Source organism: Hyperoodon ampullatus (genome assembly GCF_949752795.1).
Source record: "Hyperoodon ampullatus genome assembly, chromosome: 5".
In the NCBI taxonomy this organism is placed as follows: domain Eukaryota; kingdom Metazoa; phylum Chordata; class Mammalia; order Artiodactyla; family Ziphiidae; genus Hyperoodon; species Hyperoodon ampullatus.
The window spans coordinates 45,537,425-45,560,220 of NC_136918.1; the positions used below are offsets into that span (position 1 = coordinate 45,537,425).

Here is a 22,796-nt window from a genome sequence, read left to right on the forward strand (position 1 = left end):
ACACCTAGCCTCTGTGCGAGTGGTGTGAGCTCCTGCATTGGTTGGTTCAATGACGTACAGGAAGTGCCCAGGCCAAGAAATGGAAAAATCCTGCTCTGGCAGCCTGGTCCCTGGCAGAGGGGGACCTGGGTGGCTGGTGCTCTGGATGGAGCTTGTGATGCAGCTGCTTATGGAATAAAGGCAGGGCTGCCCCAATCAATCAGGGTCCTTGACTTGGAGCTAATAGAACTGAATGGTGGCAACAAGGGTTCTAAACGTCCTTTATGACTTGACAGACAGAGAGTGAGACAGCCAGCAGGGCTTAAACAGGAGGCATTTATTGTTAGAAATGGCAGATCTTACACTCAAATGGGTTTAAGCACAAACACATGGAAAGGGAGGTGCCCCAGCTCCCACAGACCCTTCATTCCCTCCAACGCAGGTTTCAGCTGTGCTACGGCCTGGCAACCACTGTTCCCAACCGTGCTGTTCCCTGTCCCAATGGCAGCAGGAGGTGACAGCTCTCCGTGGTGCCCACCAGCTGGAGGAGACGGGCTGCGCCGGACTCAAAATGCCATCTGCAGGAGCTCCGCCTCTTCTCCACACTTCAGGGAAAATGAGAAAAAGTCCCAACAGGCAAGATGCATTTTCTTAAATAACTGGATAGAGATATATGGCATTCATTTGCTTAATAAGCAAAACAAAATCAGCCAGTCTGGTGCTGATGCTGCGGCAACATCAGGAAGAGCCGGAGTCTCCCGGGGCTGGCGGGCGTGGAGCCGCCCTTGGGCCTCGCCCGGGAGCCTGGGGGCAGTGGGGCCAGGCCTGTCAGAGGGGGCCCTCCCCACCTGCTGGGGTGGTCTCAGGGCTCCAGGCCCGGGAGAGTCTTCAGTCCTCAGTCACAGGCGGGGGTATGAGCTGTAGCTGGAAGTTCTCCTTCTGGAAGACGCTGGTAAAGGCAGGGCCACTCTGGGAGCCGCTGAACGGCCTGCAGCTCTCGCTGCCGCGCTTCTGGGAGAGTTCCGTAAGCAGAGCCAGCTGCAAAGGAGGGGACACACGTCAACCGAGGCTGGAGGGTAAGACCCGGGTGTGGACCCCAGAGCTGCATCTCGCTAACAGGCAACGGTGACTTGGCACAAGTTCACGTCATCTGCTAGGGCCTAAATTTCCTCCTTTGATGATGAAGCGGCTGGACTGGGTAAGTCCTGTGGGCGCAACAAACTGTGACACTTTCTGACAAGGGGAAGCTGTCCGATCCTGAACCTCCTTCACTCTGAGTGTCCCCTCTCCAGCGGGTGTGTGACCCTGTCGCCTCCGTTCTCTCCCTGTGGACACACAGCCTGAGCTGCGGTTCTCCACTCTCTGCTCAGCTCACGCCACACACTCCCTGTTGGTGGGTTCTCCTTGGGATGAATGACGATCACTGGCTCCGACCCCTCTCCTTCGTAACCAGGACAGCTCCAGGTGGACGCCCAGCTGCCACTTCAAACTCAGGGGCTTCAGGTAAACTCACAGATGCCACCTTCTCCTCTAAGTGCCCTCCCTGCTCCTGTCCACCAGCGACACCAGCGCTACCCTCACTCTCTTACAGGCTCAGTTCTGGGAGACCTGCTGAGGAGGGGAGAGTGTTAACCCAGCCCACTGGGAAACCAGGCTTGGGCCCTCAGTGGGGCCATTCCTTTGACCTCAGAGAGGCTTTCGGCAAAAGTACAGAGCCTGACAGCCTAGCCCTTGAGATGCCCTTGATGGTCAGAGAAGAGCTGAATGCCACACCCAAGCTCCTTCACCCGGAGAGAGGGCAGCTGTGAGGACCGAGCCGTCACACACAGCAGGGCGAGCCTCTCGGTGTCAGGCTGCAGGCCCGGAGTCTGCGGGACTTCTAAAAGCCCCAGGTAACTTCCCTGAGTGAGTTAGGCGCCAGGCACCAGGATACTAGGTCCTTTACATGAATTATGTCTAACCCTCCACAACCACCCTCTGGGTAAAAATCCCAGAGCCCTGAGAAGTTAAGTTACTTGCCCTGGGTCACCCAGCGATGAGTGACAGTGTGGGACTCGAACTCTGGTCCCTGTGACAGTTTCTGCTCAGCTGAGCTGCCTACAGTTCTGCCTTCTCCGGAGGTAACTTGTCTGTCACCTGCTCTCTCCTCACCTCCCCTGCCAGGTAGTCTGTCTTCCAGCTCTTCTCCAAACTCTAGCAAGGGTTCTCTCCTCACCCAGGCAATAGTGGCAGAAGACTCACACGTGTCTGTCACTTCTGTTGAAAACTCACTACCAGTGACTGTGGTAACTAGGGAGACATCTGAAGACCCCTTGGTTCAAAGTGCCAATTTACCTAAAATAATCCAGCGCCTGGTCCTGGTTCCAACACACAGCTATGGTTCAATGCATAATTCGTAACACAGGCTCGAAAGCTCCGAGCAAACTCCTTAGCTGGCCCAGGACACACAGGAGGTGGCTCCCTGCAGGGACTTCCACTGCTGCCTGCCTGAGCAGGTTACAGAGTGGTGTCCCTCGCTCTGCACAAGCCCCACCTGTGCCACTTTCTGTCTTCTGTAACCCTCTCAGCTTCCCATCAGCATGTGGAGTTCTCTGCAAGGACTGTTACGTACGATGCTAATAACAGGACAGGTGACAAATGCTATGTAAACCCAAAGTTCTTTCACATTGACCCTGAAGTAGATCAATCACAAAAAATATTTTGTTTTCCAAGGAAAAAGATATTTTTGTGTTCTACTTCTGTAACTTAGTGTTCTAGAAATTGATGAGTCCTGAATAGTGGCTCAACAATTTACAGCAGCAGAACTTCCTTAGAATAGAAGGCCCAGAAACCCAACTCCTGGGGCAGAGCCTGGCTGGAAGTGATGCCAGTTCAGGAAACCTCCTGGAATAAAAGACCCTGGCCAAGACCAGCTCTCAAAGAGGGAACACCATGTTTCCTCTTGGCTGCCAGCAACCTAGCAGGTGTGTGGGGAGTGGGCAAAGGGAGCCCAGGCATAAAAAACAGCACATAGGCAGTCTGTGAAAACCCAAGAAAAGCTTACGGAACAAATCTGGCCTGGCTAGAATGTAGGTGTGACCTGGGCACGGAGGAGGTGGTAGAGTTTGGACTCCACTTCAGGTGATGGAGAGCCAGGGAAGTGCTGTAAGCAAGGGGGTAACAGGACTTTTGGGTTTGGAGATGGTGCCCAAGCAGCAGCCTGGAGAAGGGAGAGAAGACCTGCAGTGACCTCTGTGAGCTGGAAGGAAAGGGGAGAAAGAGACAGGAGAGCTCCCTACTGAGTGGGTGGGGTGGGAGGGATGAGCCCAGGGTGCCAGCAGGTGACTGCTTTGGGTGACCTGATGACAGAGGATGACACCCAGAGACAGGCACGGGCAAGGAAGAGCAGGTTGGAAAAGTTAATAAGTGCACTTCTGAAGTGCCTGTGGGGCCCCCAGACTGATGTTGTGGCATGACTGCTGTAGCCCTCTAAATCTGTACTCTTCTACAGTAACAGGATTCCAGTAGTTTTAGCCCATGGCCTTTTGGAATCAAGACCAATGTCCCCAGTCTCCACTGCAGTTAGGTGTGGTCACCTGTCTAAGTTCCAGACAAAGGAGGTAAGTGGAAGTGGTGTACACAGTTTCTAGGAACTATCCTTAAATAGAGGGCTTATGGTCTTCCTCCTTTTTCTCCACCTTGCTAGCAGGAATGCAGATGTGATGGTTTGAGCTGGGGCAACCATGCTGAATCATGTGAATATAAGCCATATGTTAGAGATGGCAGAGCCACAAAGTAGAAGAAATCTGGAGAGATATTCGTGGAAGATGCCCTGGGATGCCCATATTTACAATTCTATTTTGGTTAAGCCACTACAATTTAGCATTTATCTTTCATGGCCAAAACAAATTTAACCAGTGCCCATGTCCAGCAGAGTCCGGGGCTTAGGGCAGATTTGGCAGTCATCAGTATAAACACAGGGTCCCAGATGAGGGATTAGGCTTATGCCTGCTCTCTCTGGAGGCAGTACAAACACAGATGCCCTTCTGTGTCCTCACAGCCCATGGCAGGTAAGGGACAGATATCTTTCCACTTCCTCTGCATCCTTGGCCAAGTTCTGAGTGCTCCCTGGGGTCAGCGCTCCACATAGCCATAACAGGGATGCCAGGGCACCTTACAGACTAAGGACGAGGCTGGAGTGAGGACCTGAGGACACTGTGTTACCAAAACACTAATTATAAATAGGAAAATAAAAATGTAAACAACCACACCAACATTACCCTAGAACTTCCTCGGTAGAGATGGCAAAGCTGATCAAATGCTTGGATCTGCTGTGGATCCAGAACAGGTTCGGAGGTTGCCTGAGAAATCAAAAACAATAAGGTTAATAATAACACCCATGGGCAGCTTCTGCATTTGGTCAACGGTGAAACAGGATGCAGTGCTTCCTTCACTCCTCTGAAGAAAAGCCATGCTACCAGCAACTGATAAGATATTTTACTGAACATGAATTAGGAATGGCCGTGTGCCTCCACACGCCCTTGGTGCCAGCTCCAGGCCGACAACCTCCCTATGGCCCCTTCCCACGTGGTCTCCAGATTCTCCATACTTAAAAACGAGCTTCCCCTGGGGCTTCTTGGTCCCTCTTGGCCTTTACTCTGCAGAATAACTTAGCTGCACCCAGCCTGGCACCCCCAGCACTGAATACGGCCAGCAAAGATGCCCCTTCTTTGTGCTGCCAGCAGAGATACGTTATACATGAAAAAGCATGTCATTTCCCTGCCTCATTATAAAGCTGGTAGCCACCTAAGGGGCTGAGACTTTAGTCTGCTTTTGGGAGAGGGGTGTCTGACTTGCGTCTCCAGCAGTCTCGTTTCGTTCCACTGGTTACTAGGCCCAACACCGTGGTCCTACTCTTGGTGGATCCGATCCAACTCACAGCTAGAGGAAGAAATGGGATCCTGGCAGAGGCGGCCATAGGCTTTGGAGTCAGAGGTGAGCTGGAATACCAGTTCTGACACTAACCTGCTACGTGACCTTAGGCAAGTTCCTGCTCTGACTTGTGAGACAGGATAATGCTTCCTTATGAGGTTACTGAACATTAAATTAGATGAGATCCATATTTAAAGTGTCTTTTACCTGCCTGCCCCTGCCCCATAAAGGCTCAGTATATGCTGGTTTTTGTTTTTGTTTTTTTATAACATCTCTATTGGAGTATAATTGCTTTACAATGGTGTGTTAGTTTCTCCTTTATAACAAAGTGAATCAGTTATACATATGTTCCCATATCTCTTCCCTCTTGCGTCTCCCTCCCTCCCACCCTCCCTATCCCACCCATCTAGGTGGTGACAAAGCACTGAGCTGATCTCCCTGTGCTATGTGGCTGCTTCCCACTAGCTGTCTATTTTACGTTTGGTAGTGTATATATGTCCATGCCACTCTCTCACTGTGTCACAGCTTACCCTTCCCCCTCCCCATATCCTGAAGTCCATTCTCTAGTAGGTCTGTGTCTTTATTCCTGTCTTGCCCCTAGGTTCTTCATGACCATTTTTTTCCCCTTGGATTCCATAAATGTGTGTTAGCATACGGTATTTGTTTTTCTCTTTCTGACTTACTTCACTCTGTATGACAGACTCTAGGTCCAACCACCTCACTACAAGTAACTCAATTTCGTTTCTTTTTATGGCTGAGTAATATTCCATTGTATATATGTGCCACACCTTCTGTATCCATTCATCTGTTGATGGACACTTAGGTTGCTTCCATGTCCTGGCTATTGTAAATAGAGCTGCAATGAACATTTTGGTACATGACTCTTTTTGAATTATGGTTTGCTCAGGGTATATGCCCAGTAGTGGGACTGCTGGGTCGTATGATAGTTCTATTTTTAGTTTTTTAAGGAACTTCCATACTGTTCTCCATAGTGGCTGTATCAATTTACATTCCCACCAACAGTGCAAGAGGGCTCCCTTTTCTCCACACCCTCTCCAGCATTTACTGTTTGTAGATTTTTTGATGATGGCCATTCTGACTGGTGTGAGATGATATCCCATTGTAGTTTTGATTTGCATTTCTCTAATGATTAATGATGTTAAGCATTCTTTCATGTGTTTGTTGGCAATCTGTATATCTTCTTTGGAGAAATGTCTATTTAGGTCTTCTGCCCATTTCTGGATTGGGTTGTTTGTTTTTTTGATATTGAGCTGCATGAGCTGCTTGTAAATTTTGGAGATTAATCCTTTGTCAGTTGCTTCATTTGCAAATATTTTCTCCCATTCTGAGGGTTGCCTTTTCCTTGTTTATGGTTTCCTTTGCTGTGCAAAAGCTTTTAAGTTTCATTAGGTCCCATTTGTTTATTTTTGTTTTTATTTCCATTTCTCTAGGAGGTGGGTCAAAAAGGATCTTGCTGTGATTTATGTCATAGAGTGTTCTGCCTATGTTTTCCTCTAAGAGTTTGATAGTGTCTGGCCTTACATTTAGGTCTTTAATCCATTCTGAGTTTATTTTTGTGTATGGTGTTAGGGAGTGTTCTAATTTCATACTTGTAGATGTACCTGTCCAGTTTTCCCAGCACCACTTATTGAAGAGGCTGTCTTTTTCTCCATTGTATATTCTTGCCTCCTTTATCAAAGATAAGGTGACCATATGTGCGTGAGTTTATCTCTGGGCTTTCTATCCTGTTCCATTGATCTATATTTCTGTTTTGTGCCAGTACCATACTGTCTTGATTACTTGTAGCTTTGTAGTATAGTCTGAAGTCAGAGAGCCTGATTGCTCCAGCTCTGTTTTTCTTTCTCAAGATTGCTTTGGCTATTTGGGGTCTTTTGTGTTTGCATACAATTTGTGAAATTTTTTGTTCTAGTTGTGTGAAAAATTATGCTGGTTTTTATTACCACAATTTAGAGCATCCTCAGTTAAACGATGGTGTGTTTCAGTGATGAAGGTGTTGACATTGGCGCCCATCCCTGAGGGCTGAGCGAGGGCTCTGGGACTGAAGGGAGCTGCAAAAGGTTGTCTGGAGACTCGTTCTGTTTATAAGAAAGTCCTGGCAGGAACGGCCACCAAAACAGTGATATAAACAAATGCCTGCATCCAGGATGTGGAAGAAGTTAAGGAACCGGGGAGGCACAGAGCAAATAACATCACTCATAACAGTTACCATGTACTGAGCATTTCCTACGTGCCAAGCCCTGTGTGCTACATGTTTTCTGTGGATGACCTCATTAAACCCTCACAACCACTCTAGGAGGAAGGTTCTGCCATGTTCATTCTCCCCCACCCCCCAAAGATTTGAACTTTAAACAGCATTACAACTTTAAGAAGTTATGTAAACTTGTGTTCCAGGAATGACTTTTCTTCAAAATTTTCACCACCCTTAGGGGGAAAAAACCTACTAAGCACTAGGAGAGAATGGAAATAAGCACTACCCCTGAATGAATCATGCTAATGATTGTGAAATGACTTCACAGCTTCTTCTCTGTGAAAGGATCTGCTTCAAGATCAAGAGAGCAGCTGTCAATAAGGAGGCTCACAGCTCCTGGGCTTCTGTAATCCCACGATGATGCCCCAGAGACCAGCCCAGGACACAGCTGCCTCACTTCTTCCTGATGCTCTCAGTGATGTGGGAATGGCTGAGGATGGCCTGATGGGAATCCCAAGCAGGGCAGCCAGAAAGAGAAAAGGACGGACCATAGGGGTCCTGCTTTTCATTCTAGACTCACGCCTCTGGGTCTGCCAGACACATGGAGGGATCATCCTCTAATCTGAGAATGCTTAAACTTGCCTTGACACTTTAAGAAACACTTCTTCTCAATATAATTTGGTACAAAAACTATCCTATTCTTAGAACATGTGTGGAGTATCACACTTCCAATAGATACTATAAGTAAGACGCACAGGGGAGTTCCAAGCTAAAGATGATCAGAAGGTTTGAGAAATACTGCAAACCAAGCTCCAACAAGCAAAAAGAGAAAATATATAAATACCTTCGAGAGACTTAACACTGGTCCTCCCCCGATTTTCCAAATCCCTTCAGTACTACTGGCATGAATGGGGGAGCAGGACAGGTTAAGGACAAGGATGACACCTGCCTTTCACTGGCAATTCAAAACCTCAGCTGTGGGGCCTGCCAGTGCCACAGTCCATATGACAAGGGACCAAGCTGCCCTGATCTTACCTTTGTTTATTCCCTGGTTACTCCATGATGCATTTTAACAAGGAGGGTCCAAGTGGAATGGCGTCAGGAGTGGACTAGGTAAGGCAGCAGGGGCTGGGGGTGGGGCTAAGGCAGGTTAATTAACAAGGAGGTTGTAAAGGCGAAGGTGGAAGATGACAAAGCAGCAAGAGCAAGAAAAGGTCTCTCCTTACAGAAACACTTCTATAAAACAGCCCTTTGCCTTGAAGGGATAATGTAAGAAAAAAAATCTCATGAAATGTACTACTGTACTTGTTATGAAAATTCAGATGTACAGGCTACTTGTGATGATTCACTGAAGAAACTCCCATCAGACCCTGTGCTGAGAAAAACTGTGTTGGACACAGTTACTAGTTGTGTAGACTTGCTACTAATAGTGTTTTCTTTTTTGTTTCTGTCACTAGGGAACTCAAAACTTTTAAGTGGTCAGCTACATAAGTCTAGTAGCTGCACAAGACTTGGTGGCAAACATTTATGTGTGCTATTATAATCTGGTTTTATATTAGTGTCCATAGGCATACAGTTTTTTAAAATCTAGATTTCCTCATTTTTTCATCCAATTGGTTGTATTTTGGAAGCCAACTCAAATCATTTTGGGAAAGCAAAGGTCAAGTCAGATCAGAAGGAGAAAATGCATATGACAAACCCACAACTAACATCATTCTCAACAGTGAAAAGCTGAAAGCATTCCCTCTAAGATCAGGAACAAGACAAGGATGTCCACCCTCACCACTTTTATTCAACTTAGTTTTGGAAGTCCTAGCCATGGCAATCAGAGAAGAAAAAGAAATAAAAGGAATCCAAATTGGAAAAGAAGAAATAAAACTGTCACTGTTTGCAGATGACATGATACTATATGTAGAAACTCCTGAAGACGCTACCAGAAAACTACTAGAGCTCATCAGTGAATTCAGTAAAGTTGCAGGATACAAAATTAATATACAGAAATCTCTTGCATACCTATACACTAACAACGAAAGATCAGAAAGAGAAATTAAGGAGACACTCCCATTTACCATCACATCAAAAAGAATAAAATTCCTAGGAATAAACCTACTTAAGGAGGCAAAAAGACCTGTACTCTGAAACTATAAGACACTGATGAAAGAAATCAAAGATGACACAAACAGATGGAAAGATACACCATGTTCTTGGATTGGAAGAATCAATATTGTGAAAATGACTACACCACCCAAGGCAATCTAAAGATTCAGTGCAATCCTGATCAAATTACTAATGGCATTTTTCACAGAACTAGAACGAAAAAATTTTAAATTTGTACAGAAACACAGAAGACCCCAGACTGCCAAAGCAAACGTGAAAAAGAAAAATGGAGCTGGAGGAATCAGGCTCCCTGACTTCAGACTATACTACAAAGCTACAGCAATCAAAACAGTATGGTACTGGCACAAAAACAGAAATACAGATCAATGGAACAGGATAGAAAGCCCAGAAGTAAATCCATGCACCTATGGTCAATTAATCTACGACAAAGGAGGCAAGAATATATAACGGACAAAAGACAGTCTCTTCAATAAGTGGTGCTGGGAAAACTGGACAGCCACATGTAAAAGAATGAAATTAGAACATTCTCTAACACCATATACAAAAATAAACTCAAAATGGAATAAAGACAAATGTAAGGCTGGATACTATAAAACTCTTAGAGGAAAACATAGGGAGAACATACTTTGACATAAATCGCAGCAAGATCTTTTTTGATCCACCTCCTAGAATAATGAAAATAAAAACAAAAATAAACAAGTGGGACCTAATGAAACTTCAAAGCTTTTGCACAGCAAAGGAAACCATAAACAAAATGAAAAGAAAACCGACAGGATTGGAGAAAATATTTGCAAAGAAAGCGACTGACAAGGGATTAATCTCCCAAATATACAAACAACTCATGCAACTCTATATCAAAAAAACAAACAACCCAGTAAAAACATGGGCAGATCTAAATAGACATTTCTCCAAAGAAGACATACAGATGGCCAAAAAGCACATGAAAAGATGCCCAACATCACTAATTATTAGAGAAATGCAAATCAAAACTACAATGAGGTGTTACCTTACACTGGTCAGAAGGGCCATCATCAAGAAGTCTACAAACAATAAATTCTAGAGAGGGTGTGGAGAAAAGGGAACCATCTTGCACTGCTGGTGGGAATGTAAACTGATACAGCCACTATGGAGAACAGTATGGAGGTTCCTTAAAAAACTAAAAATAGAGCTACCATATGATCCAGCAATCCTACTCCTGGGCATAATATCCAGAGAAATCCATAATTCGAAAAGATAACATGCACCCCAATGTTCACTGCAACACTATTTACAATAGCCAAGACATGGAAGCAACGTAAATGTCCATTGACAGAGGAATGGATAAAGATGATGTGGTACATATATACAATGGAATATTACTCAGCCATAAAACAATGAAATAATGATATTTGCAGCAACATGGATGGACTCAGTAATCTCTAAGTGAAGTAAGTCAGACAGAAAAAGACAAATATACAGAGAAAGACAAATATATGCTATCACTCATATGTAGAACCTAATTTTCAAAAGTGATACAAATGAACTTGTTTACAAAACAGACAGAGATTTTGAAAACAAACTTATGGTTACCAATGGGGAAATGTTGGGGGGAGGGATAGATTGGGAGTTTTGGATTAACATATACATACTACTATAATATAAAATAGACAACCAACAAGGACCTACTGTATAGCACAGGGAACTCTACTCAATCTTCTGTAACAATCTATATGGAAAAGAATCTGGAAAGGAATGAATATACGTATATGTATAACTGAATCACTTTGCTGTACACTTGAAACTAACACAACATTGTAAATCAACTATACTCTAATAAAATAAAATAAAAAAAAGTAGAAAATGCTACTGTTAAAAATAGAATCACACTTTCATCCCCAGGAAGCATTACACAGCAGATGAGTCTATTCCAGGCACAGAATAAATGGCTCTAGCCCCTGGAAGTTTGCTCACTGAGGCAGAAAGTGCAGGAGTCTCAAATGATAGTCCAATCCATGTTTTCTGATGCAGCGCTTCTCCAAGCGATTTCTTTCATGTGCATAAGAACTGCAGAAAGATCTTGTTAAAATGCAGATTCTGGTTAGAAGGTCTGGGGTGGGGTCTGAGATTCAGTGTTTCTCACATGCTCCCGGGTGACACTTGGAGCAGCACAGTGCTAATCTGTACCTACAACAGCTCAGCACAGCTGGACTTCCTGTCCTCACTGTGTCCTAATGGGAGCAGGACACTCTCAGCTTATGGGCATTTGCCTTCTTCTGATTCGACTGTATCAAATCAATCAACCAGCATTTCTCTTTTTCTAAGTGTCCCAATTAGGTATGTTGTATTCAACTTTCAATGAGTTCCAATGCATCTTAGAAGCCCTTGGGTATAATAAGAAAATTTAATAAGATAAGAATGTTTCTGCCATATGGTTTCTTTTGAATCCTACTGAATTGCAAGCCCTACACCTACTGTACTACATAAGTGAACGGGATTGTGCAAATTGAGGAAAGGAAGGCTAGGAGACTTGCCCAACAAAAATCAAAAATTCACAATTCACTTAGGGTCATAACCAGGACCTCTACCTTATAAACCCTAGTCCCCCTCTCCTGGGAGAAAAGCTGGAGTAACAAATAGGTAAGTGTGCACACAAACACATACACACACGCAGACCTATAATTTCAAACACGACATGTCCAGATAAGTGTGCAGGGTTGCACTGAGTTCTGGCCTTGTCATCATCATATTCGCCCTCTAGGCCCTTAAACTCCTTGGAGATACCAAGGGAAGGGGTTTTCCAACAACGACATCCTTCAGAAATTGAAAAATTTGGTTGTTCCATGGGTGTGAAATAACTGAAAGTGACAGGACCTTCCTTATAACACAAGCCATCATCCTGGACAACCAGATACTGAACAAAGGAGCCACTGCTGGGGCTGCCCTGGGACCCTCTGGAAGCAAAGGTGCTGCAGGACAGAGATGCCCTGTTCTTGGCCAGGCAGTGCTGTCTCTGTGGAAAACTATCTGAATACAATTCATCTGAGGTAAAACAGCAGAGCTACTTGTAGACATGCCTAGGACCCAGTAGATGCTTACCTGTCTTAAAATCCTTCCTGGAACAAGACGGAATATTTTAAAAAAGGAAGCATTCGGGGAATAACTAATACATCACTAAGGTGAGGATTTCTGTACTCTTCTCCTTGGGTTGAGGGTTCCAGCAGTGAGGCGGGGTGAGAACGAGGGAAGGGACAGGGCCCTGGGCAGGCGGCTTGTCCAGAGAAGGCCAGTTTAGCGGTTTTATGCCCTGCCCTATGCAGGGTCCGGCCCACTCACCTCCAGGCCTCACGAATGGGGATCCAGTTCTGTTGTTCAACAGATATTTCTGGGACCTCTGCTATATCAGTGCCTGGGATATAAAGATGAGTAAATCAAGAGGAGCTTAAATGTCTCACAGATTTGGGGACATTAAAAACCCCACAAAAAGATCACCCTCTCCAGAGCTGATAAGCAAAGCTTGAGAGGTCACTGAGGTATAATAACCATATACAGCATATTTGCCAGGGCAGCCTTGTTTGAAACACGCTCTCACATTATCTACATATACCATCAAAAGGTCCCTGAAATTACAACATTTTTGGGTCCAGATTACACTCTTGCACACTTGAGAGTAAACATTTAGGAAGGCTCAGCTCCAGCCCTCTCCCCGAGCACCCCCATCCCGTCCTGTCAGTAGATTAGCTGCCACATGGCCCGTCCACAACTGCACTGTTGTGCTATAGTGTAATTATCTGTTTACCTGTCTCCCCGTTAGCCTGTGAACTCCTTACATATCAGAACTTTATCTTATTCATCCTGTATTCCCAGTGCTCTGCAGCCAGCAAATGTTCAACAAACATTTGCTGAACATCCCACATCCTGTCTTACTCTGCACTGTCCATTTTCAGAACAAGAGCAGGCAGCAATTTGCTCTCTTGGCCCAGTGTGAAATCACTGGCATTTGTCTTCCTGTTTCCAAGAACTTGGACTTTGTAAAAAGATTCTTTGTGATTTCTGGCATGTTTATCCTGTATCTCAGTGAAATATCTATTTCATCCTATTTAATTCACTTTTGGGGAAAGTATTATTTTTCAAATGTCAGAAGATACCAACCCTTGTAAGAAGGAATGGAAATTTACCAAACCAGTGGGACTTTTGGTTAACAGCCTCTTTCTGTTGTTGCTCTGGCACATCCTGTGCAGGGCCCTCTGTCCCACATGACCAAAGCCTGCTTCCCAAGTGCCCGTGATAACTGCGGCGGCTGGTAGACAAAAGCCTGGGCTCTAGAGCCTGCCTGCCTGAGCCCACACCCTGTGTCACCAAACACTGGCACTAAAATCACTGGCAAGTTACCTGTTCTCTCTGAGCTAGGGGTGTGTGTGTGTGTGTGTGTCTGAGAAGATTAAGAAGGTAATGCACGTGGAGCACGCAGTAAACACCCAAGACTCAGTAAGTCCTCAATCAGTGTTACCAGTCCACACACGATACTGGTCGTGTGTACCTAGTCCTAACGTGGCCACTGAAAATGGAAAGAAAGGAGACGTCAGAGCACAGTGCAGACAAGACTGGCCTGGCAACAAGAGGGAGGGGTGGATGTTGCAGGAGAGAGAGAAGGGACAGTGGAAGGAAAGCTTCGAGAAAGGAGTGCTCCAAGGACAGGGCGCCGTCTCTCGCTCACGGCACCCAGCACTGTGCCTGGCACAGAACAGCTGTGAAATAATTATCTGCTGATAATTATCTGCTGAAAGGATGGGAAGGGCGAGCAGATTTTCTGCTTCTTACAGTCACTGGGGTGTTTCTAAACCGCCTGCAATGCAGGAAGGGGAACACAGGGCATGGCTTGCACAGACCTGGGCTCTACCTGGATTCTGTGATGACTAGTGAGTGGCCCTGGCCAAGTTTTTTAGCTTCTCTCAGCTTCTTTAGCTGTAAAACACTACTCTGCAGAATTGTGAGGATCAGAGATGACGTATGGTCCTGACACCTATTTGATGGTCAGTAATCGGCCGTGACTATTGTGCCTGTGTTATCTCTGCTCCCTGCGGAAGCACCTGGAAGGAAGAGCACTGGGCTGAGACGCAGGAAACTTGAGCGCTCATCCGGTCATAGCTCCCTGTGTAAGCTGAGCAGGTTGCATTGCTCCGCTGGGTCTGTGCTCCAATTTATTGAAGGGCAGTGCCACCATAGGCCACACTCTACCATCCGGGGAAGATGTGGACGCCATGAGACAATAGGCATTTAGGGCACGAAAGATTCAAGTAAGCTAGTGGTGTTTACTGAAGCTAATCATGGATTTTATTGCATCATCAGAAGCAAACTAGGGCAACCAACTACAGACACTGTCACAAAGACCCATGATAGCCCTGAAGAGAAATAGTAGATTCAGTCTAAGATGCTGTACAGAGAAACTGATTTGCCAAATCAGTGTCATGCACAAAAGTGGGAGCAACAAAATTTGAACACAGTCTCAGTTTGGCAAATCCTTAAACATAAGGCACCCTACCTAGACCATCTAACCTACTAGCACAGAACTGATCAGGAGTGATTTTCCAATTGTAAGAGAAAGAAAAACATATTTGATACTATCTGCTAGAGCAAATTTCTTTCTTCCCATGTAATGAAGTCCAGTGATAAGAGCTGAAAATTAAACTGCAGCTGAACATTAGAAGAAGAAGCAATGACAACCCTGGAAATGACCTTGTAACACTCAGCATTAAAGTAAATCCGGGGGAAAATGAGGCTCTGATGATCTGGGAGAGCCGTAGGGAGAGGGATGCTGGGCTGACATAGTGACTCAAAAAGCTCAGTGACTCCCAGACGTGGTGGAAGTGAGAGCTGTAATTACATTCGTTGCAAGGAAGGAAACAAACCAGGGCTTTCAGGATCCACGGGCCTCGTAACCAGCACATCAAGCTTGATACAGGAAACAACTATGATCCCTGCCACCCTGAAGGCTGGGTTCCTAGGAATAATAACACTAGGGATTCTGGATACAGAGCCTTCCGCGTCACACACGCAGACAGGGACAGTCACAGAAGACTAAGCTCTGCTTGTTCGTGTCTTATTCTCCACAACAAACAAGGTCCTGAAATCAAAATCCTAACATTTCCCTTCCTGATTGTCTTCCCACATGAGCACATGACAGGTGAACCTAGTCTAATTCTGCAACACGAGTATTTGTCTGCACGCACTCCAGGAGCCTTCTACTGGCAGCTCTGTAACTGGCTGGCGGGGATGGGGGCACAGAGGGGGCAGAATGAACGGAATGAGCACGGTATTGCCCACCTGCTCCCACCTGCCTTGGCCTCACTACCAAATCCTTCTCTATTTCTAATAAAGTCAGACTTTTGCCACCACCTAAGCTGTTTCAAACCAGAGGTCCTTAATATTTAACACTCTTGCCTAAAATGAAACTCTGACTTCAGAGGTAACAGTGAAGCCATACTTCCTTCCCCACCTGCAAACAGAAAACACCTTTCCTAAAATTCGCACCCACGGCGCAGTTTGCTTTCATACACAACCTGGCCCCTCACACACCCTCCTTTCCCAATGCCTCAAAACTCTCAATTAGCTCAAAGCTGATAATGAATCAGGTGAAGAAATAATAAAATAAGCAGGTGCATTGCTAAGCTGACGAGAGAAGAGGGAAACATCTCTTAAGGAGATTTCACTTAGAACCAGCTATAAGGGAAGAGAGTATTTGAGGTTGGAGATGGAAATGTGAAAGGCTGACTAAAAATATCCATAAAAAACCAAGACCTTCAAAACCACAATTAAAAAGAAAGAGCATAGTGACTTTTCACAGCAGAGGAAGAAAATGCTGGTTTAAGTCTTCTGAGGTGTGAAAAGGAGTAACAACCACCACTGTGGCAGCTGACAGTTATTGAGCAAGTGATTACTGTGTGCCAGCGTGTTCCAAGCCCTGAACGCGTATTATCTAATCTAATATCTAATCATCACAAACACCCCATAAAGTTGGTTCTTTTGTTATCCTCATTTTACCTTTGAAGGAACTAAGGTCCTGGGTGCAGGATGTACCCAAGGTCACACTGGCTGGTGGCAGAGCCCAGATGTGAACTTGGGCAGTCCAGTCCAAGAGGTTTCTTCTACTTTCCATGCTCTTGGTATCGGTCTGGAAAAAGCCTGACAGAAAGTCACTTTCAAGGGACTCAGAAGGCTGTGTCAGGAGCACACTAGGTACAAACAGCTCATGCAGCTCAATATCAAAAAACAACCCAATCAAAAAGTGGGTGGAAGATCTAAATAGACATTTCTCCAAAGAAGACATACAGATGGCCAAGAAGCACATGAAAAGATGCCCAACATCACTATTTATTAGAGAAATGCAAATCAAATGTGTATCGCCTCACACTAGTCAGAATGGCCATCATCAAAATATCTACAAACAATAAATGCTGGAGAGGGTGTGGAGAAAAGGGAACCGTCCTGCACTGTCGGTGGGAATGTAAATTGATACAGCCACTATGGAGAACAGTATGGAGGTTCCTTAAAAAACTAAAAATAGAATAACCATATGACCCAGCAATCCCACTCCTGAGCACATACCTGGAGCAAACCATAATTCGAAAAGATACATGCATCCCAATGTTCATTGCAGCACTATTTATAATAGCCAGGACATGGAAGCAACTGAAATGTCCATCAACAGAGGAATGGATAAAGAAGATGTGATACATATATACAATGGAACCATAGCAAAGAACAAAATAATGCCATTTGCAGCAACATGGATGGACCTAGAGATTATGATACTGAGTGAAGTTAAGTCAGACACAGAAAGACAAATATCACATGATATCACTTATATGTGGAATTCATATATCACTTATATATGAATCTAAAAAAAAGGGTACAAATGAACTTATTTACAAACAGAAGTAGAGTGACGAACGTAATAGAAAACAAACTTATGGTTACCAGGGGATAAGGGGGAGGGAGGGATATATTGGGAGACTGGGATTGACATATACATGCTACTATATATAAAATAGATAACTAATAACCTGCTGTATAGCATAGGGAACTCTACTCAATACTCTGTAATGGCCTATATGGGAAAGAAATCTAAAAAAGAATGGATATATGTATATGTATAACTGATTCACTTTGCTGTACACCTGAAATTACACAACACTGTAAATCAACTTTACTCCAATAAGAATTAAAAAAAGGCGGGGGGAGCACATTAGGACTAGCTGGGGTCAATATCTGAGCCATGCTCTTGAAACACTGATGGCCTCTCACCTCCTTCAGGGGATCCTTCACATTTCTGCTTTTTAGTTAAAGAAACTCATCCTATCAGGCCTATGAGGTCTCAACAAAAAGCCCAGGAGACAGAGACAGCAGATCCGATGAATATCCTCTATAGCTATTAGTGTCAGGCCTAAAAGTGCATCTTGGAAGGCTGGGCTGCAGAAGCCCCGTGAAAGCCAACGGTGCTAAGGACCAAGCTAAGCCCTTGCAGTGAGAGACTTCATACAAGGTGAGAAGACAGTTTTGTGCACACACCAGGTCATGAATGTTTTCTGCCACCACAGAAAAAACTCTGAACTTGGCTGACACTAATTAGTTGTGTTGATACCCTTGATGTCAGTTATCTCATCTACAAAACAGAAGATACCCGCATAGCCTACCTCACAAGGCTCTTGGGAGTGGAGGGGAGGGAAAGGGGAGAAGGAATTGGAGAAAACGTTTCCTGTTATCTATTTAAGTCTCTGGCCTTATTCTACTACTTTCGTGTTTGATGTGTATATTAACCCAACAGGTAGATTTGACTGTCTCTGATTTACATGGGAGGAAACTGAGGTTCAGACATGTTAAAATACAATTTGTAAGAGACAGGGCAGCTCCTGATAATAGGTCTAACCCTAAGCCCACTACCCACATTAGCAACATAAGGTGCTACGAGTGTGTGAGGTACTAGGTACTCCTGAGGACAACCTGAGCTGCCCAGTGTGCTGGGGGCTGACAGGGCATCTGCCCAAGTACCTGTCAGGATCCTTGGGGCCATCCATGAGGTCAGTGCCACTAATTCTGTGTCACTATACAAGGGACACAGTATTTTTTTTTTTTTTGGTTGTCCACCCATTTTGCTCCCTCACAAAAAGAAATTCCCCCCAATTGGTTTAAAGTCTCTGATACCTGTATACCTTGTCTATGCTTGGCTACTCCTTGCCTAACCTGCTTTGAAAGGCAACAACCTGGGGAAAATCCATGGTGGCAAAAACTGACTATCTCATTATGCCTAAAAGAAAGGATTAAAAAAAACAACGGATTAGGCAACTGGAGAATGCAGTTTGAACTTTTAAATAACTAATGGAGTTCCTTGGTTAAATTCATGAAAACTTGCCTATGATCTTAACAGGGACTATTATTACTATTATTACAAAGGGTTGGTCATCTTGGTGTAATGGGAAGCTCAAACTCCCAAACAGATGAAAAAATAATTGCTGGGTGTTGCCATCCCCATGTAATGGAGGCATTATCTAGAGCCGGCATTATCCGAATATGTCAGGACACAGACCAGGACCATTATAACTAGAAATGAAAAATGAAAGTACCAGGAAATGAGGTGAATGACAACTAGGCTGGGACCCCCAATTTCTTTCCTTCCTGAGGGCACTGTCCTGTGCAAACTTGCATTTTGCTACATGGAATATCGTGGTCCCTCCAATCTTGCCTTTTCTTTCTGTCAGGAAAGGAAAATCTAAAAGAAACCAGAAAGATTTACTTTTATGGGAAGAACACTCACAAAGGAAGCTCTTTAGTGGTGTGGCATTTTCTGTTAGTCAGAAATCCCCCTTTGTCTTATTTAAAAAAATTAAAACAGGGAATTCATATATGTAATTAAGGCTTGCTACCCTTTGATTATCTAACTGATTGTGGTCTACTTAAGAAGAAAGTCAAACCATTATCTTGATGGATGCCACTGTGGGGTAGCAATTATGACAAAGCTCTCCTCTAAGGGTAGGGTCCTTAATGATTTTTATCAGAGTCGTGATTGCTGAAACATTTTAAGTTCCAGTATTCCTGCCCATTTTAACTGGCTAAAATGATTACCTGATAACAAGGAGTATAGAGTCAACTGGAAAAGCAAGTTTAACCCTGAAGTTAGCAAAACCCAATTCAAGTTAACAACATAATTACAAACCAAAGGAAAAAGAACACTGGTGCACTGTGGCTGTACTCTATTTCGTTTAGACACCAATTTGCTGTCTACAAGAGAGAAAAGCTTTTGGACCAACAAGAAATGCCCCCCAATTGGTTTAAAGTCTCTGATACCTGTATACTCTATGCTTGGCTACTCTTTGTCTAACCTTCGCTTAACTGAAATTTATAGGAATTATACCCAACAACTGTAGATTACACTTTTTTCAAGTGCATGAATAATGTTCACATAGAGAGACCATATGCTTGCCCATAAAAAAGTCTTGATGACTTTCCAAAGATTTATATCTTACAGGGTACACTCTCTGACCACAACAGAATTAAATTAGAAATCCAAGACAATAATGTATCTAAAGAAACCTCAAATATTTGAAAATTAAAATAATATACTTCTGAATAACCAATAAGTGAAGAAGAAATCACAAGGTAAAATAGAAAATATTTCAAGATAATAATGAAAGTATAACATTATCAGAATTTGTGGGATGCAGCTAAATTGCTTAGACAGAAATTTATAGCTTTAAAGTTTTATATTAGGTAAGAAGAAAGGCTTACTAAGTTTCCACCTTAAGAAGCTAGAAAAAGAAAAGCAAATGAAATAATCCTAAGTAGAAGGAAGACAAAAATAACTAAATGGAAATTGTAGAACTGACAAGTATAATATCTGATGTGAAAAACTCACTGGATGATCTTGACAGTAGATTTGATACTGCAGAAGAAAAGATCAGTGAATTTGAAGCCATGACAATAGAAATTATTCAAATTGAAGCATAGAGAGAAAATAAGGTAAAAATAATGAAAAAGTCCTCAGTGACCTGTGGAACAACATTAAACTGTCTAATATATGTGTAATTAGAGGCCCAGAAGGAGAGAGATTGGGGCAGAAAATACATTTCAAGAAATAATGGCCAAAAGTTTTCCAAAATTGATGAAAATATTAAACATATAGATCCAAGAATCTTAATGAACCCCAAGAAAAAAAAACATAAAGAAATCCACACCTAGGCATATCATTGCTGAAGAACAAAGATAAAGAGGAAAACTTGAAAGCAGCCAGAGGGAAAAAGGACATTGTATACAAGGTGTTATCAGCTGCCTTCCCTGGAAAAAAGACACCAAGATGGAGATCTATGTGCCGGCAGTTAATGGTGGGTGCTTGGAATGGAAACCTCTGGGGAAGTAAAGGATGCAGAAGTGGGCAGAGGGAGAAGTTAAACTGTGATGCAATCACAACACAGGCCCCAGGTGATCCCAAGGAGAGTTCTGGAGCTAAGATGGCTTTGAAGAAACTGTCCTGCATTAAGACAAGGTGTTCTGGCCTTTATAACCCTTCAATCACTAGACATTAGATGCAGGCCACTCTCAAGAAGAGGCTGTTACTGTTGGCAAGATACATCCCTTTAGCTGAGGACAATTCCTAGAGAAGGATGAGCTGAAAGCTATCTGCTGCTGAAACTCCCAGCAGCTGAAGGAATGAGTACTTCTCATTCTCCTGGAAGATGGGAGAACAGGGCACCCACAACATCCACAATAGAGGAAAACAATGGTAAGAATTACCACTGATGACTTATTAAAACAATGCAAACCTAAGACAGTAGAATAGCATTTTTAATGAACTGAAAGAAAAAGATATGGACTGTAATCATCATGGACATTTTTACAAGTGTGACAATCAACAAAAGCTTCTCAAGGGGGGAAATCTTTATAGATCCCTTTGTGGAATGAACTTGTACTTTGGCTCAGAAGGTCCCTGGGTCCTGCAATGCCTGTCCAGGACTCCTGTGCCCATGAGAAAACTATGCCAGGCATTTTCTCAAAGCATCAGACCTCTGCATGCTCTCCTCAGCAAGCTTCATGGCAGTCACTGCAGTCCTTACCAAATATCTCTGATATGACATTGTAAATTATAAGGAATCAATATACTGGGTACATGTAAAACTTTTTTTTCCCCGAGAATCAAGGTGGACGTGTGGGACAAAAATTGAGGCAATGCAAAGGTGGGTTTCACTGTAATTATTGCAGTAATGATTTTAATATTATTCAATTTCAATAAACTATCGTGTTTTAGGTAGTAGAGTTTAAAAAGTTTTCATTCAAGATTCCTCCTCTCCAAATGCTTTTCAGCTATTATTGAATTCTACTCAGGTATATTTTCTTTTTTTGTTTGTTTGTTTTTTATATTTTCATTTTGTTCTGACACTCTCCATTATTTATTTTTGTCCTTTTCTGCTGTTTGCATATTGAAAGTTACTTCAAAGCAGCTGAGGAGACAGGTGGGGTATAATACATTAAAAAAACCCCAACAAATAACAAGTTAGAAAGTTAGGCCAGACACTGGAAACAATAGAAGGTAGTTTATGCCAAGTACCAAATGAAGTATGGGTAACAACTGCTACAAGAATTCAAAGGAAGAGGTGATCAGGTCAAAGACATTTAAATTCAATGTTAGGAACTGCAAGTGGGGCCCCTGGTATCTCCCTAGTCTATTCACTCTGCTGCTATGCTAGAGGTTTACCTTCACCTCTCTCTCCAAACTTCTAACATTTCTCACTTCCTCTGTATTCTCAATTGATTTCTCAGTGCACTAGAAAACAAGGAGGAACCCCCACCCCCACCCCGCCCCAATGCTCACCACCACAGCCACCAAGCTGTGTCCCAGGCAGAGTGGCCTCCATGTTGTTCCTGGGACACACTGGCATTCTCCTGTGTCCAGACCCTGTGTCTGCTGTTGCGTCTGTCTGGAACACTCTTTCTCCTCATGCTCACATGACTGAACCTTCACTTTTCACGTAGAAAATGTTAGCTATCAACCTTTGGTGACCACTCCTTTTAAAACAGCCATCTTCCTTTTTATCTCCCTCATCATGTTTTTCCTCCACAGCCTTCTCAGAATCTGACATCCCATATGTATACCATGTATTTTACCATATGTCTGTTCAATATCTACCCTCTGCCACCTTAATGAGCTCTGTGAAGGCAGAGGCTTGGTTTTGTTTCCTGTAAGATTCCTTGCACTTAGACCCATGCCTGGTGTACAAAAGGTGCTCAATAAATATTTTTTGAATGAATGAAGCAGAATTTGAGCTGCAGGTTAAAAACAAGGCATCACTTATGAGGGGAGTGAAGGAAGGACATACCAGATTATGGAAAGGAGAGGAGGAGTAAATATAAGGACATGGGATTCATTACGTTTAGGAAAATGAGAAATTTCCTTTAGTTAAGGAAAGGAAGAGAAGATAAGGATGAAATGTGGGCTGGTGATGCATCAACAGCCTAGACGGTCACTCTAAACTTATTCAGATTTAACTTTGTTAGCAACAGGGAGCAACTGAAGTTTTCTCAGCACTAGAAGAGGTGGAGGAGGATGGACTGGAGC

At 43.7% G+C, this 22,796-nt stretch overlaps 1 protein-coding gene across 2 annotated transcripts in view; it reads right to left on the reverse strand.

The window, feature by feature from the left end:
• Positions 1 to 305: 305 nt before the first annotated feature.
• VPS8 (VPS8 subunit of CORVET complex) overlaps positions 306 to 22,796 on the reverse strand; it is a gene marked incomplete at its 5' end in the record, with an annotated part of 289,040 nt that continues 266,549 nt past the window's right edge. For both annotated transcript variants that reach the window (XM_079705530.1, XM_079705529.1), the window contains 2 exons: positions 306 to 1,017; positions 4,239 to 4,319. In XM_079705530.1, coding sequence (XP_079561656.1) covers positions 868 to 1,017; positions 4,239 to 4,319 — 231 coding nt within the window. In that variant the 3' untranslated portion in view covers positions 306 to 867. The remainder of the gene's footprint in view (positions 1,018 to 4,238; positions 4,320 to 22,796) is intronic.